Raw genomic sequence first — 18,401 nt, 5'->3', positions numbered from 1 at the left:
TGCCTTCTGCCTCAGGATTTTTTGGACCTAACTGAAAGCTGTGATTTTCCCAGGGGCATATATTCAGCTGTTTTTCTTTCTTTCTTTCTTTTCTTTCTTTCTTTCTTTCTTTCTTTCTTTCTTTCTTTCTTTCTTTCTTTCTTTCTTTCTTTCTTCTTTCTTCCTTCTTTCCTTCCTTCCTTCCTTTGTTTTCTAGAATGTAATGCTATTGCTCTCACACCTTCACTTTATTTTAAACAGTTTTATTGAGGTATAATTGATATACTGTGGCTTCTCTTCAGATCGTTGAAATCTTTCTCCTTTCACTGTATTTTTTATATAAAGTTCAAACCCCTTAGCCTTGCACATAAGTCCACTCAGAACAGCATCTTAGCCTCCATTTTCAGCCTCCTCCACCCCACAGATACTCTTGCCACCTGTGTTCACTACCACACAGGATTTCTCACCATTCTTCAAACTACCTTGACCTTTAAATGATACTCCAACTACCACACACTGGCCCCCTGGCTCACCTGGCAAATCTGTACTTACCCTTCAAGCCTCTACCTTACACATCCTCTGTGAAGCTTTCCCTAGTTCCTTCAAAATGGCTTTCTCTGTTCATCTCTTCATCTGTATACCTACATCTAAAGATTGCTACTATATTCCATAACAGCTAATTGTCAATATATCTATCTTCCCAGACATAAATAACTCAACACCAGGGACCATGTCTTTATTTATCTTTAAGTCCTCAGTGCCTGGCATGTAGTGAGTCTTCCGTGTCATTTGGGAATCAAATGAAATACTTCGTTAGAATTTCTTCTTTCACGGCCATCAGAGCTGAACTAAGAAATAATAGGGACGGTATATTATAAAATATTTATTCTGTATACCTCATAAACAAAAGGAATTTTTTTAAAGATTTTATTTATTTATTTGACAGAGAGAGAGAGGGAGAGCACAAGCAGGGGGAGTGAGAGAGGGAGAAGCAGGCTCACCGCTGAGCAGGGAACCCGATGCGGGACTCAATCCCAGGACCCTGGGATCATGACCTGAGCTGAAGGCAGATGCCTAATCGACTGAGCCACCCAGGCGCCCGCAAAGGGAATTTTATATTCTTATCATGGGTAAATTAGAAGAGAGATAGAAATGTAAAGATAATAGGGAGGAATGCCTAGTCCATATCTTTTTGAGTGCCACAGAAAAAAGAATGCCAGGAGCTGACTGAATTACATTTGTTAAATACACTGTGCAGCCCTGTGCCTTGGGCATAGACTTGAGATCCAGGTGACAGTTAGAGGATCATTGAACTGATGCCTTCACCCTTCAGAGCGTAAACACACACCCCACTCATCTGTAAGCCACAGAGCAACTCTGGTACCCGAGGGCTGAGGATGAGCAGCCATGAATAGGAGTTGGCTAGGGCCCATGAAGGGGCATTTTCATGGAGAGGACTCCCAGTAAAAGCAAGGGTGACGTGCATAAACAAGGAGATTAGAATACATGGACAAGAGTGTACTTTCTTTTGAACATGAGCACATATGCAACACTCTTGGGGCTCCCAAAATAACAAGAGTTGTTTTTAAGAGGGGGCTGAGGTTCTACAGCTGTGCAGGTAGAAAGTAGGAATCATCACAATTTAGGCACTGATGTTAATATGACATCATTTGAACTTAATACTAATGAGACCTGGGAACATTTAGATTATCTGAGCCAGAATGAGATCAGCATTACATGAAAAGTATATTGAACCACTCAAAAAGAAGGAATTTTGCTTGCAGACATCAGGGAGGACTGTGTTTAGAAGGTAGGGTGTGTACTAAACTTTCTAGGATATATAAGATTCAAATCAGCAAAAATGACGGGCAGAAATATGACAGAGAGAAATGGGTACAGAAAGGCAGTGTACAGAAATACTTAGGTCAGGGATATTCGAGACAGGACAGTGGTCACTAGCAACTTTGAAAGAAATTTCCACAGTGTTCAAGAAGCCCTGGTGAGATATAAGGGGGTTAAGGGATGTGTGAGGAAGTAAAAGTAGTCAGTAACATTATTCCTTTGGGAAGTTTGGGAGTAAAAAGGATTGTCAAAGGAAAATGTTTCTAGAACAGAAAGGGATTAAGTATATATTTGTAGACTAAGAGGCCAGGATACTGTGGAGAGGGACACTGAAAACAGAAGAGTGAAGGGGATCATGGGTGGATCTAGGTATTAGAGGAGGCTGGCAGGAGAAGATTAAGAGCACAAGTGAAGGGGTTAAAACAGAAGGGTTGCCTCTAGAGAGGACAGCTAAGGCAGGGAAATTCTGAAGCAGAAAGAAGAAGCTGAGATGGGAGATGGTTCACATATGAGAAATACCTTTGCTGCAAAACATCTGGCCAATTCAATCTCGTTTTCAACCAAACAGATAATTCTGCCCAGCACTACCACGCATGTCCATATTAATTGAAATTTTCACTGAACTTGTGATTTTTCTAAATTACATGGATATAGCCATGGTGAGAGGAATTATTAATTATTCAAATATATTACTTTTAGCTTAAAATTATAAAAATTTCACCTAATCTGGAACACATGTATTTTAGGAAATGTAAGTGTTAATTAAAATGAGGCAATAGACAAGGTATAGCAAGTTTATGTGAGTCACATAAAATAACATAAGCACCTCTTGGCTACCCTGCATATTTTCTGATTACCCTTCATGGTTAAGTTGAAGGAATTGAAATGATAATAAATTAATAGTTTATTAGCTGACACAATTATTCTTCCTTGATTGACATACATTTCAAAGTTTATCATTGAAATTAAAATTGAATTTCACTATCTGATTCTGTGTCTGAGAATGGAGATTAGACTATCCAGTGCTATTTTACAAAACACAGAGTCTGATAAATCTACAAAAAACCTGTCAAGTTCTTAAAAAGTTATTCTTAAGCACTAGTATAACAAAACATCATGCATTACTATAGTCAATTCTCTGGCTAATTTATAAATTTAAGATCATGCTTAAATTTAAGTTTATAGCCATTATAGAAGCAATACATGTGCAACCACCTAAGGTTAATAATTAATTAATCCTCACAGCATTTTATGGGTCAAATAAGATTAATGATGACTTGAAGTAGGTGCCTTCTTTCTTTTCTATACTCTGAAAACCTGCAGTGCACACTCCACAGATATATACTTACAACTCCCACCCAAGCAAAAGCTCTGCTATCGCTTACAAGATTTGATTTATTGAATAAAAAGATGAGTGAAGAGGGAAGAAAAATCAAATATATAATCTAACAGTAGATTAATCAATGCCTGTCAAGCTGGCCCAAGTAATTACCAAAACAGAACACCTTAATATTATTACTTTATGATGACATTTGTATTATTATGACTCCTAAGTAGTATATTTAACTGGCACCTCACTACTCTCAAGGTAACTGGCATAAAGACATTTTAAGATAAGATAATTTCATACAATTAGCCATAATAAAATGGGAAATAAGCCCTAAAGACATCCTGTATAACATGGCACCTATAGTCAATAACAAATATATATTGTACACTTAAAAATGTGTTCAGAGGGTAGATAGCATGTTAAATGTTCTTTCTGAAATAAAACAAATGAAATAAAATAAAACAAAAATAAAATAAAATGGGTATGAATATTGTAGAATCTCTACACATATGATCAATTACTGATACTCTTTACCATTCCCTAAACACTATTGAATTATATGAAATCTGAAGGACAAAAATCACAACTTCTTTAAATTTGATGATAATATTAAATGTTTCCAAAACTGGTAAATGGAAATACTAAACTAATAATATTTCATATTATATTACATTTTAGTAGCCATTTCTATACAAAGCAATTTGTTACCAGAATATATCAGCATTCCTAAATGTTTCAGAAAAAAATAACAGATTCTTGTGATTGGTTCTTGGGTTGGGGATGTAAATATTTCCATGCAGTCTTAAAATCTGCATAATCATTCTCTTAAAATTCTGTTCTATCTAATATATGTAATTTGGTTATATTGTATGAATTAAAGAATTCAGTAATTGTGAACCTATCAGGGTTTTCTTTTCATCTTAAGAATGTATGACTTATTTCAGAGGTACAGCTCTGAAACAAATAATACATTATATGTTAAAAAAAAAAAAGAAGAAGATAGCAGGAGGGGAAGAATGAAGGCGGGGAAATTGGAGGGGGAGACTATGGACTCCAAAAAACAAACTGAGGGTTCTAGAGGTGAGGGGGGTGGGGGGATGGGTTAACCTGGTGATGGGTATTAAGGAGGGCACGTTCTGCATGGAGCACTGGGTGTTATACACAAACAATGAATCATGGAACACTACATCAAAAACTAATGATGTAATGCATGGTGATTAACATAACATAATAATAATAAAAAAGAATGTATGACTTAGGGACGCCTGAATGGCTCAGTTAGTTAAGTGTCTGCCTTAACTCAGGTCACGATCCCAGTGTCCTGGGATCGAGTCCCACATAGGGCTCCTTGCTCAGTAGGGAGCATGCTTCTCCCTCTGCCTGCTGCTCCCCCTGCTTGTGCTCTCTCTTTCTCTTTTTCTCTCTCTGACAAATAAATAAATGAAATCCTTAAAAATATATTTTAAAAAAGAATGTATGACTTAATGATTCACCTCACATTTTTGGTGTGACAAACTATAATTAAGGAAATACAGTGATAACATAAGAATTATGTGTAAGAGTCATTCAATCTCATATAAACAGTTGGACAACTTTTTAATTAAGTCACTTTTCCTTACATGGGAAACTTCTTCTCTACAAAATGATAGGATGGCCCATATGAAAACCCAAGGGATGCATAAATAGTCATTCTCTATAGTTTAATGGAATTGTGAAGTAATCCTCCTGAAATTAGAAGTTTCAGTAGTTCTAAACATCATTTTGAGCCACAGAATCTAACTGGGTTTTGAGAACTTGGAGAGGTCCCAAAGAACAATAAAAATGAAAGATGGGTTAGAAAACCAGCCCTTATGAGGGAAAGATTGAAAATCAGCCTTGTGTGGGATGCTAAAGAAAGTTTAGCCTTTCTAAGAGAAGGGGTGGTGGCACTGAGTCCCATGGCCGATGCTTGATGACAGAAGGCAACACATCTCAGTTTCTTCTTGGCCAAGTCAAGAGAGAAGTGCAGTTTTTCCTTGCATCATGTGTCTCTCCAGCAGGTTCCAGAAGGCAAGACTAGATCCACATTCTTTCACCATTGTAATCCCAGAGCCTAGTAAAGTGCCCAGTCCATAGTGAGCTCACTAAATGCTTACTGGATAAAAAGGGGGAACTCTAGGGATGCCTGGGTGACTAGTCGGTTAAGCGTCTGCCTTTGGCTCAGGTCATGATCCCAGTGTCCTGGGATCGAGTCCCACATCTGGCTCCTTGCTCAGTGGGGAGCCTGCTTCTCCCTCTGTCTGCCTCTCTCTCTCTGACAAATAAATACATAAAATCTTTTTTAAAAATGGGGGAGCTCTATACTACCCTGCATTCACTACAGTGACTATTGAATGTTACCTCTTATTCACCCTTTAGCAGAACAGAAATATTTCAGGAACCCCTAATACTTATATAGTAAGCTACAGCTTTTATTTGTAATTGCTACAAGCCTTTAGTTGAAAAAAACAAAACTTAACGTCAAAATCTTTAAATGATAATGTCTAATGCTACTGAAGACATTGGGTATTATACAGAATAGAAGGATAAAACAATGATGAAACATAATTAGAAGTATATATCCAGATGTCTAAAAATGAACTAGTAATTCCACTGTGAAAAATCAATCTTATGTAAATAATTCTAAACACTGAGAAAAACAACTTTCCTAGATGTTGTGGCATTATTTATAATGATAAAAATCTGGAAGTAATGTAAAGGTTCATGTAGAAAAGACCTGAGCATGGAGTGAGTCTTTCAACACTAGTACAGACAAGGTATAGATCATGCTACAATATGCAAAGCAGCTTTCCCCACATTTAAGATTATTTCCAAGGGAACTGTTAAGGTTCAGAGAACTTGAACAACTCCTAAAAAACACTACCAATCTTACAAATATATAATTTGGCATTTTCTACTTATGGAGGGTTATGATGTTTTTTAAAAAACATAAAATGCAAATGAAAATAGCTCCTACCAGCTCTTTTTTTCCCATGTAAAGCTGTGAAACTAAATAGCCCTTGCTTCCAGAAAGCAACAACTAATTTAATGAAAGAGAGAGAGAGAGAAGATTCCTCTTCACTGGAGATTTATTTATTTGCAACACAAGCTAAGGGGACCATATCTGTCAATTATGCCACTGTGTCTAGCTATACTATGCAAGCTCATAAAATCTTATTAAAGTTAATCTGTGTTGATTATCTTTGATTATCTTTTCACACATAGCCTCATTTCCCCTCACTCTTAGGAACTGTTTCAGTTGCAAAAGACACCAACTCACAGGAATCATCCTAAGTCAGAGAGACTACCGACTGGAAACACGTATAAGCTCTCCTGTCTTCCCTCTTTTTGCTAATGGGTCACAGCATTCTAATCTGCTGAACCTAATATGGCCTCAGAATCCTTCTCGAGCCACTAGCTATCAGTCACAGAACTTAAGAAATAAGGCTCTTTACTATCCTTGAATTCAATAATAAATCAAGGAAATTAACTTCCCTGCTACATTTGAAATCAAATGATTTCCCCATTGGCAAGTCAAAAAAGGGAGTGTTGCCCCTTCAGAATCAACAGTATACAGGAATTCAACATTTATCAGCTTTTCTAAAATATTCAACTACTAAGACATTTTTATTTTGTTATTTGAGACATTTTTATTTAAAACATGTTTCTGGGAAGCAACTAAAGAAAGATAAGAACTATACTATACCAAGAAAATAAGGAGCTCCATAGTATGTGCATGTTTTGTGTGCAAAACCTCACCACTTTGCCCTGATAATTGCCAAAACACAATTTAAAGATAATCAGAGTTATGATTATCTGGGATACAGCTCTCAATATATATAGAAATAATGAATTATTTCTTTTGCACAGACAGGGAAACTTGGAGATACAAGAAGCCAAGGAAATCTCCTCTAAAAGATAGTTCCAAAAAACTAGGTAGCATACCACCCAGAATCTTTTAATAAATACTTTCATTTGCTATTCCAAGGAAATGAAGAAATGGACACAAATATAAAATAAAACAAAACATATAAAGCCCCTCAGATGTTCCTTGAGCCAGTGTCACCTTTGAGTGTATAATAGTGTTTATCTGAAGGGCCCTTTCAAGAGTCGCCCTTGGGATTCCCATATTAAGCCAGGCTCAAGGCACTGAGGGTACCCAAAAGTATCTAACATGCTCTTTAAATCTCTCCCCTCATGAATCTCACCTGGAAGATGACAGAACTATAACAATCATCTCAGGCACAGCAAGAATCCTCACTTTTCATACAAAATAGCATGTGCCTTTTCCCATACTGATTCTGCAAGGCAGCCTATTTACAAACACATAAATAGCTGCAACTTTACTCCAGTCTCATTGAAAAATCAAAATGGCATCATGCAAGAGAAGCATCCTACCATACTTGGCTCAATGAGTGAAATGTAAATGGAGATGAGCCAAGCTACTTGACACTGGTTAGTCAGCTTAACCAGATACCCTCCAGTTTCCTGTAGTAGAGGTACCAGGGTTCTGCTCTGCAGAGCCAGGGAATTTACTTACATTGATAGCCCAGGGATCATGCAATGATTTAGAGCTAAAGGTTGGAAACTAAGTGTCAGGTTGTGGCTGATATCTATTATCACACATATTCAAAGGGGAATAGCATTGCCTAAATGTGACAGCAAGATTTCCAGGGTAACTACTTAAAATTTGCTAAATCTTCTTATATTCAGTTCCAGTGAATTTTAAAGTTTTCCCTCCAATCCTTTAGCCACATGGACAGAGTTACAGGAGTTTAAATTGTCAGGAAGAAGGCAGGAAAGAAAATGCACCTTAATTTTTGGAACAGAATTTGTTGCCGTTCTTAAATTCTTTAATTAAAGTTATCTACTACTAGTTAAAAAACATCTAAATCTCTCTATATAAGAGATACATATTGACTTTTCTTTACCGGATATGAATAGCCAAACACAGACCTGTTGTACGCTGAGGGTTTAATGCCTACGTATGAAGACGCCTGAAGGTTGCCCACAGCAGCACAGACCTGTACAGCCCTATCTGCTGAAATGCCCCACCTGATGATCACCCATCCTAGCCCCAAGAGCAGATGACTCTCTTCCTTAACACTCTTATTTCTTACCAATTAATGGGCAGTTTACTTTTAAGGAACCACATCATTAAACTAAATGCATCTAAAGTATCACAAAATAGAAGGTTTAAAAGAAAGTTTTCTCAGGGAAAAAGTGAGTGAGGGAGCTAGTTTACACAGAGCATCTGAGGATAGGCAACAAGATGACTAATGCTATTTCCCTTTGAGAATTCAAATGCGAAGATTCTCAACAACCCTGTCTGGTAACCTAAATATTAGGCTCCTCATCAAGAAGTGAAAACATCCATATATGCTTTCACACAAAAACATCTGTGTTGGGTATTAAACCAGAGTTTTAATGCTTTTTCACTGCAGTGTATTCATAAACTGGAATGTTCATCTTGGACTCAAAGACCAAATATCATGACCATATATGTTCTATCTGCCTTTTGGATGACTCAAGCTTTCTGAATTACTCTGTAACCATCCTCCAATCACATGTAGACCATAGGGGGAAGTATTATTGTCCTGTATAGTTGCTGACCAATGTCAGTATTTAATGGCACATGATACTTTTTTTTTTTTAATCTCAGGCTTATCAGTAGAAAATGAATAGTAAAGATAACAAAGGAAAACTCAGGTAACTCAATTTTGAAATACAATGTGTATCAAGACCATCTTATAGTCACATTATCATCTTATGTTACTATGTGTTCTACACAATATAGAAGAGGAATACCTAAGGGCTATGTTCTTTTGTTTTAATTTATCATGAAGCATAATAAATGTAGAAATGATTACAATAAATACCAGTCTTTTGTCTCTAACTCTACATTGCGTCTTATGTTTTAAAGTTCACATTTGAAAATCTTACTTTGGTTATACCTATTTTAAACATAAATAATACTTATTCAAAATGGATTTAATTCTTCATATCAGTGAGATCATATGACACATGTCTTTGATTGATTTATTTCACTTAGCATAATACCTTCTAGTGAGGAATTCTTTTTTTTTTTTTTATGATTTTATTTATTTATTTGACAGAGAGAGATACAGCGAGAGAAGGAACACAAGCAGGGGGAGTGGGAGAGGGAGAAGCAGGCTTCCTGCAGAGCAGAGAGCCCGATGCAGGGCTCGATCTCAGGACCCTGGGATCATGACCTGAGCCGAAGGCAGACGCTTAACGACTGAGCCACCCAGGCGCCCCTCTAGTGAGGAATTCTTAATCTCAGGAAACAAACTGAGGGTTGCTGGAGTGGTGGGGGGTGGGAGGGATGGGGTGGCTGGGTGATAGACATTGGGGAGGGTATGTGCTATGGTGAGCACTGTGAAGTGTGCAAGACTGTTGAATCACAGATCTGTACCTCTGAAGAAAACAATACATTATATGTTAAAAAAAAGAAGAGGAGGATAGCAGGAGGGGAAGAATGAAGGGGGGGAAATCAGAGGGGGAGATGAACCATGACAGACTATGGACTCTGAGAAAAAACTGAGGGTTCTAGAGGGGAGGGGTGGGGAGATGGGTTAGCCTGGTGATGGGTATTAAAGAGGGCACGTATTGAATGGAGCAATGGATGTTATACGCAAACAATGAATCATGGAACACTATATCAAAAACCGATGATGTAATGTATGGTGATTAACATAACATAATAAAATAAAATTTAAAAAAATGGATTTAATTACTATTCTGCAAAGATTACACCTGTATCTGTATTGGTGAATGGCATTTATACCATAGAATGAGATCAGATTGCAAAGATTATTAAAAACAACAAATATAAAAACAACTCACTTACCACAGCATTCAAGTAAGTACAATACTATTGAGAAAATCTTTGTTTTTTAAACAAATTATTTGGAATTTCCTTAGAAAATAGTTTGTATAGTATTATTAAAATGTAAAGAAAAATGATTTTACTTACATGGTATCTCTAATAAGAAATGCACTTCCCAATTTGAAACAGGTTTTATCACCTTCACAAAATGCACGTCTCAGAGAAAAGCTCTCTCCTAGGTCAAAACCTGTAAAATGTGACAAATGATTTAATCCAGTAGTTTTGTTAAATTTAGGAAACCCACAAAGATACTGATATCTTTAAATAGGACTTTTTTTGTTGTCCTTACTTGATTTCAATTTTCTCCTTTTAGTATGTATACAGGAGGATGAAATATGTTTCAAAAGACTCAAATATTAATTTTCTTTGACCTAGCAATTATCCTAAGAAAATAATCAGAGCAGCTCATTGTAGCATTTCTGATGTTTAAAGACAGAAAAACAGTTAAGTAAAAAATATGACAGCAATTGAATTGAAATTTAAGCAGTCTTGTTTTTAAAAAAATCATGCCTTAGAAGAATATATATTGACGTGAGGCAATGCTTTGATTTCAAATTCAATATATGTATTAATGATTACATGTATGTGTGTGAGAGAGGAAGAGAGGGAGGAGAAAGGAAGACAGAGAAAGAAAGAGGAATGGTACACCAAAATGGGACTCCTGGCTATCTTTGGGTAGTGAGTACTTTCTCATAAATTTCCTTTTCTTTTTTCAAAATTTCTACAATGGATACAACACTTCTATAATTTTAAATAACTTTTTTTTCCTCCAAGAAGCTGAGCTGTTCTTAGTTAATATAGTACTCTGCTCTTAACACTTTTTTCCACATCATTTATCTTCTTTCTTTTTAATTTCTCATATTGATGTTATCATCTTAAATTACAATGTCAAAAAATCACTTACGATATAATACACATATGGTGAGAATTTCATAAAACACTTCTTTGCAAAGGATTATAATGCTTACCTGAAACTTCAAGCTTATCTCTGTTGTCCTGGGTAAACTGATGTCCCTCTGTTCTCAGTAAAGGACACTGACTTTCTATTTAAAAAAATTAAAAATTGAAGATGTGCACTGCATTTTTAATCTATTTTTTCAAATAAGTTTGAATCAGACAATACAATTAGAAACTTAAGATAAAATGAAAATAATAAACCATTTTACTAAATTTGTATAGATCAAGGATAAGAATATTACCCACCTCAGAGTATGTTTGTGAGGATTACATATGCCTGGTACAGAGTCAACACTTGTGTTAGCTATAATTATTATTATTATTACAATATTACTCTTTCTAATTGTTGCTATACATTTTTGAAATTAGAAAATTATCTAGCTTTAACATCATTAAATTTTTATATTCAAAATATGTTCTAATATTAAAACAAATGAACTAATACTATATTTGAACACAGATTTGATTAAGGTTTTCTTGCCAGATGATATTAAACTTTAGATTGGAAGAGGACTGCTGTGGACTGAATGTGTCCCCCCAAAGTTCATATGTTGGAGCTTTGATCCCCAATGCGATGGTATTTGTAGGTGGGGCCTTTAGGTTTGGATGAGGACATACAAGTGGAGCCTTCCTGATGGGACTGGTGTCCTTACAGGGGGATGGAGAAACAGGAGCTCCTCCACTCCCTACCATATAAGGAATCCAGGAGGAGAGCCCTCACCAGAACCTGGCTATGCTGAAACCCTGATCTCAAGCTTCCTTGCCTCCAGAACAAATGTATCATGAACTTCAGGGGTGGTGACAGGGCATCATCTAAATATACGTAACTAGAAAAATTAATCAGATTCTAATAGCACTGCCACTTAATCATATTTAAAAGTTGTAATATACATATGTGAAATTGTAGTACTGAATAATTTTAGAGATTACTTAGCTACTTTGGAAATTCCTATCTCAGAGATCTTAACAGGACTGCAAGTCTGAAATGATAGTAAAATTGGATATTTTGTAAACATTACCAAATTTTTACCCAAAATCATAGTCATTTTTATAAAAACCAAGCATCTCATCAAGATCACTGTATTGAAAATTAGAGAACACTGCCAAGGGAGATTAAAGTCCTAAATAGCTGAAGGGATAAACCAAGTATTTACACTGGAAAACTCAATATTGTTAAGACATCAATTCTCATTTTATCCCTAGATTCAGTACAATTCCAATTAAAATCCCAACAGCATATGGGAAACTGACAAGCTGATTCTCAAATTTATATGGAACTCTAAAAAACTAGAATAGTAAAGGCAAAAACGAAGACAGGCTTCACTACACTATCAGATACCAGAAATTTTTAAAATGTGGGATTAGCGCACATATAAAGAGGTCAATGGAACAGAATAGAAAGTCCAAAATCAGACCTGTGCATATGTGGTCCTCTTATTTACCACAAAGGAGCCACTGTAATTCAGTGGGAAAAGGATGGTCTTTCCAGTAAATGTTTGTGGGTGAACTGGATCTCCACACAGGAAAACACTGAGCCTTGACTCTTACCTCACACCATGCAGAGAAATAAATTAGAGATGATACCAAACCTAACTGTGAAAGATAAAACAATAAAGGACTACAGAAAAACATAAGATCTTCATGAACTTGAGGAAGCAAAGATTTCTTAAAGGGACACAGAAAGCACCAATTACAAAAAACCGATAAACCGGACTTCATTAAAATTAAAATACTTATAAATCAAAGGACAATATTAAAAGAATGAAAAATAGCCATAGACTATTGTAATACATATATCTGATCATGTATCATATCCAGAATATACAAAGAACTCTCACAGATTAGAAAGAAAAATATTGAAAGTTCTATTTGAAAATGAACAAAATATTTAAGCACTTCACAAAAGTGAAGATCCAAATTGCCAACCCACATGTGAAAAGGTATTCAACATCATTAGTAATCAAGGAAATGCAAAGTCAAACCACAATGAGATACTTCTAAATGACTAAAACTTAAAAAACTGACAGCACCAAGTTTTGATGAGAATGTGGAGCAAGAGAACTCTCCCACATTGCTTGTAGGAGTGGGAATCAGTGCAACCACTTTAGAAAACTGACAGTGTTTACTAAAGCTAAATATACATGAACTCTATGGCTTGGAAATTCAACAGCCCAAGAAAAATGAGCACCAAAAAAATGAGTGTAAATAACCCTTTTAGAAGAGAATATTCATTGTAGCATTATTGATAATAGTATAAAACTGGAAACAATCCAAATGTTCACTGACAAAAGAATAAATGAATAAATTGTGGTATCTACAATGAAAAATTGTACAATAAAAAAGAATAAACTTCTGACACATGCAACAACCTCAATATCACAGATACATTATTAAATAGAAAGAATACCATTCCCAAAAGAATACAGACTGCATAATCTCATTTATATGAAATTCAAAAGACTGTACAACTAAATTACGTCAAGGTATGGGTTACCTTGGTGGGACGTCAACTGAAAGCAGATACAGGAAAGCCTTCTGGGGTTCCGGAAATGTTCTATAATTTGATCTGAGTGGTAGTTACCCAGATGTATAAATGTATATGTAAAAATTCACTACACTGAGCATCTAAGATTTATTGACCCTTAGTGTGTACCTCAACATGAAGAAAACAGCATATCTGTAAGAAAACAAGCTAAAAATCATTCTTGCAAAACAAAACAACTGAAATTCTGATCAAATTTTTATAATGACTTTGAATGACTATATGATGGTAATAAACAAGATTAAATTCTCCACGACATATGTAGGGAAAGCCCAACAGATGTCTGACAAAACAAATCTCAAGACAGTGGAAAGGGAGTTCCTACAAAGATGCTTTCATCATGAGGGGAAGGTATGCTGGCCTACCACCAAGCTGGAAACAGTATATGTCTTATTTTTAAATTCTTCCAAAGACTTAATGAATATATGATGACGTCAAAGTAATAACCCTGTCACTTTGAAATGAACAGAATTCAACATTTCCAGCAATGTTCATGAAAGTAATTCCCCACTTAAGTCTTTAGTTTATGAAAATCAAATATAGCTTCACATATTTAGAACATGTGCTTTATTGTGAAAATCTGAACAAAACAAAGGAAAACTAAACATTAATTATTTGGGGGTAAGATTCAAGGTACAATAATAATCTGAATGCATGAATCTTAGAGATCCATCACATACAAATGGCAAGGCAGTAGATGTGGCTATCACAAGTTGGATGTGTTAACTTCTATAAATATTGACACATAGATTTTAATATAAAATAAAGTACAGTTTTTGAGTAAATGTGCATGTACCTTGAAGAACTACTGATAAGATCCAAATATCCTATCAGGTAGACAGAGGAGAATCACTGCTGCAGTGAAACTCCCAAGGTTCTCTGGAATATTTCAAAAGTAATTACTAAAATTTCACCACAAAAGATGTACTACTTGGGGACCCTTAATCGACAGACCTTTTGAAAAGCAAATGCAAAGGTTTCTGACAAATTCCTGCTAAGATGTTGTCGGTGATTGTCAGACCCACTTTCCTCTTGACCTGTTTTGAAGGACCTGGGCAGCTCACCAGATTGGAAGGTTGCTGAAAGGAGGGCAGCTAGGTCCAATTTGGGTAGATTATGAGTGTGGACCCCAACTCGGGGCTCGAACCCATGACTGTGGATCAAGACCTGAGATGAGACCAAGAGTCAGACGCTTAACCAACTGAGCCACCCAGGCACCCCCATCACTCTTCTTTTCTAACATCCATTAAGGAAAATTGTTTTCCTTACTGTTAGTGACAAAACCCATAATACGGCATTTGCTTCAAGATTAGAATCGGGAAGGTGAAGAGTAGCAATTTCCCACAGATGCAGTACTGGTCTGTTTTTGTAAACAGAGCAAAGAAGAAACTTTAGGTGTTTCACATTTTTTTTAAAAAAAGGCTAAAACAGACTCGCTGTTGGGCTGAGGGGGAAGCAGGCCTTTTTATGTTATTGTTCCTGGTTCCCTGCAGGCCTCCTGTATATTTCGTACTTGGATAACACCTCTGATAAAGGATTATAGAGTATCCTGGGCGAGGAGAAAAACATTGGTTAACAAATATAGGTAAAGGTCATCATGCCAAAATATAATAAAAATAATATGGAAAAGTGACCAAGAAAAAAAAAAAGAAATGAGAACACAGCTATTTTAACAAAAAAGTCACAAAAGGTCACAAAATCCTCACAGCTTCTTGCGGGTTTGTTGTCATTGTTTTAATACCAAGCTATTCCTCCAAAGAATACCTGGTTAGGAGCTATAATTTTTATTTAATAATTGTGGAACTTTCCTCCACTTCAAAAATTTAGGAGTTACAAAGTATATTTGTCAGTTATATGGCACCATATTGAACATGAGGAATTCTTAAAAACACAAAATAAAATTCTCTATATGATAGCATACTTCCTACTCTGAGTTTAAGAGTGCAGTGTGTACACAGTCAATTAATTAAAGCCAAATTTCAGAGTAACAGTTTTTCCTTGTAATTTACAGAAAACTAGTTTTAAAAGGTATATGCACATGGTCTAGGGCCTAAGTTTATAATCAATTCCATCTAGACACTTAACCTGATGTTTTACCATAAGAAAAAGAAATGGCATTCTATTATCTCTCCTTTTATCAAGGCTGGTTTTTTGTTTTTTAGGTGGGGGAGGGGGAGCGGACCAGAGGGAGAGGGAGAGAGAGAACTTCAAGCAGGCTCCACACCCAGCACAGAGCCTGATGAGGGGCTCCATCTCATAACCTGAGATCATGACCTGAGCCAAAATGAATGAGTCAGAGTTTAACCTACTGAGCTACCCAGGAGCCCCTGGGTGGGGGGAGGATTTGCTGCTTTTCCTTACTCTGGTTTGCTGTTTTTATTATTTTTGATGGTAACTCAGTACTTTGGCCTTAGACCAGATTTAGTAAAGTAGAACAAAAAGAGGAACCTTTAATTTTTCAACATATAAACTTCTATCATAACAGAAAGTTTTAAGAAACAGATTAAAACAAGTTTTAAGATCTGCATAATGTATATTTTTAATATGGTTCTCTTCCCCACCCTCTTTTGACAACTGAGCTGAACTGCCACATTCAAATTGATTATCTGCAATATGAAAATATATAAATATGCCTTAACTCATAATCTCAACATAATAGTAAAACTGATAAGACTAAGAAATAACTGAATTCTTAATAGCTTCAAGATTTTAAAATTCAAGTTGTATTGAATCTTTCCGTATTACTCTTGAATTCCGTCCCAACTGGAACAACATCCCAAGTATCATTAAGCATACCATAGAGTTAAAATAAAGCAATTAGAAGGCTCAATTTATCCTTCGTATATTTAGGTTTAACAGTAGACTGCTGACAATTTCACAGACTCCAGAGTTGAAACCCTAGCCTCTCCCTCAGATTTGTTATATCTTATTTTTAGATGTAATCACTTCCCTCCGGTAAATGGTTAGTGACCACACACGCAGGTCTGCACATGAGGAAACTAAAAAGGGAACCTTGCACTGTGAATCAGAGACACAAGACACAAGAAGAGCTCCCTGTCAGGCCATGCCCAGCGTGTCATATTCTTCAATAATCCCTTGGCAGTGCTGTGCTGACATTTTCAATTAATGCGAACGATACCTGAAGTTAAGCAATTTCCATGGCACGTTCAGTACGTGTTGCTTCAGGAACACTCTCTCAAACGGCCTGATAAAAATCAACTCTTCATTTTTGTCTGTATTAATTTCCCTCAGTGCTTCATATTATGTGAATCTTGTTAGAGTTCAGATTAATTTTGAATTCATACTTCTTAGAAAAATCTTTTAGAAAGATCAATTTGGGACAGTTAATTGGACCAGAATATATGCATTTCAGGAGTCCTACATACAATATAACCTGATTAAAGAATTGAAATACCAAAGCTGCAAAAGCAAAACATCCTGGGGAATCCCAAAATGGGGAAGTTTTAGTCACACAAGATGATTAAGTTCTAGAGATCTGCTGTGCAACATTGTGCCTATAGTCAACAATACTGAATTACACACTTAGATATTTCTTAAGAGGGGAGATCTAACGTTAAGTGTTCCTACCACAATTTTTTTCAAAAGAGTTACTAGAGGCAAAAATAACATAAAATAAAATAAAATAAGATAAAACAAAGGGAATCTGGTAGCATAAGATGCAAGATAACCAAGAAGGAAAAGGAAAAAAAGAAGAAAAAAAAGTCAATTAATTATTCCAAAAGTGAGTGTTTCTCCCAATGTCTTCGTCAGACACATTGCATTAGATTCACCTGGGGAGCTTGTTAAAAATGTAAATTGCTGAATCCCACCCCAGCCTATCCTGCATAATGACAATCTCAGAGTGGGATTTAGGAATCAATACCCCAGATGATTTCTGCTCAAACTAAAATTGGAATTACATTTATTGTAGATCCTTCAAACATTATTAAGAACATTTATTATACACTAGCACGTCCCTAGGAACTGTGTCCTGCTCAACCAAAGATTCATTTTCCTTTCTAACCAAAGAAGTCCTATCCTCTCTGTGTAAGTTGCAAATCCCATTACCTACTAGTGTTCTTAAAAGGAGGAAACATAAAGAAATTAAGAGCTCAACATGATCAGAATGAACTCTCCTTGACCTATGGACTTTCTTTTGTCATGAGTCAATTCTGATTTATTTCTCACTGAAGAAAGAAAGTGTTTCCCCCCAAAAATATGACAGCCTCAGGATATCACTGATACAGCGGTAGAATATTCAAACTTTCACGTGGATTATTAGGAAATGCACCTCCTGCCAAATTAATATAAAAGTCATAAAGACATAACGCTGAGAGACTAAGACTTGTTATATCTTTATAAGAGACTGTTTTGATTCTATGTGTTCTTCAAACTCAAAAGTCTCTACCAGGCTGTTTATACCTGCCTAGCAAAACTTATTAAAGATATATTCAAAAGAATAAGCACAATCAGACTCAGAGTTTCAGAATACATCATCATATGTGACCATCATCAGAACATATCTTATGTGATCCTTTGCATAGGAGAGTTGAAGTTTCTCTTTGCTTAGCAAATGTCTTCTCCAGTGTGTCTAGTTTGACTTAGAAGTACATCTAGATCAGTAATTTACAACTCAAAGTTCAAGGGAAGTTTTCCAAATTAGCCACATAATCATTTTTAAAAATCAGAGGTGAGAGTAAATGTTTCAAACTGCCTTCAAGCCATTTGGAAACATTTGTGAAGTTGATAATTTAACAATTGCAAATAAATATTATCTATTTAGTGCAAAAAAGTGCTCTAACAACTGTTAATCTTTTGTTCAT

The 18,401-nt window shown here is 35.8% G+C and overlaps 1 protein-coding gene across 1 annotated transcript in view; it reads right to left on the bottom strand.

Moving 5' to 3' along the window:
• Positions 1 to 18,401, bottom strand: part of COL19A1 (collagen type XIX alpha 1 chain) — a 216,228-nt gene that overhangs the window by 184,043 nt on the left and 13,784 nt on the right. The window contains exons 3-4 of the mRNA XM_064596956.1: positions 11,048 to 11,122; positions 10,167 to 10,266 (exon numbers count right to left, since the gene is read on the bottom strand). Coding sequence (XP_064453026.1) covers positions 10,167 to 10,266; positions 11,048 to 11,122 — 175 coding nt within the window. The remainder of the gene's footprint in view (positions 1 to 10,166; positions 10,267 to 11,047; positions 11,123 to 18,401) is intronic.

The sequence above is a fragment of the Mirounga angustirostris genome, unplaced genomic scaffold (genome assembly GCF_029215605.1).
Source record: "Mirounga angustirostris isolate CCGP_5_RB_7025 unplaced genomic scaffold, mMirAng1.0.hap1 SCAF_8, whole genome shotgun sequence".
NCBI classification, from domain to species: domain Eukaryota; kingdom Metazoa; phylum Chordata; class Mammalia; order Carnivora; family Phocidae; genus Mirounga; species Mirounga angustirostris.
This window is presented reverse-complemented; position numbering and strand designations above follow the sequence as displayed.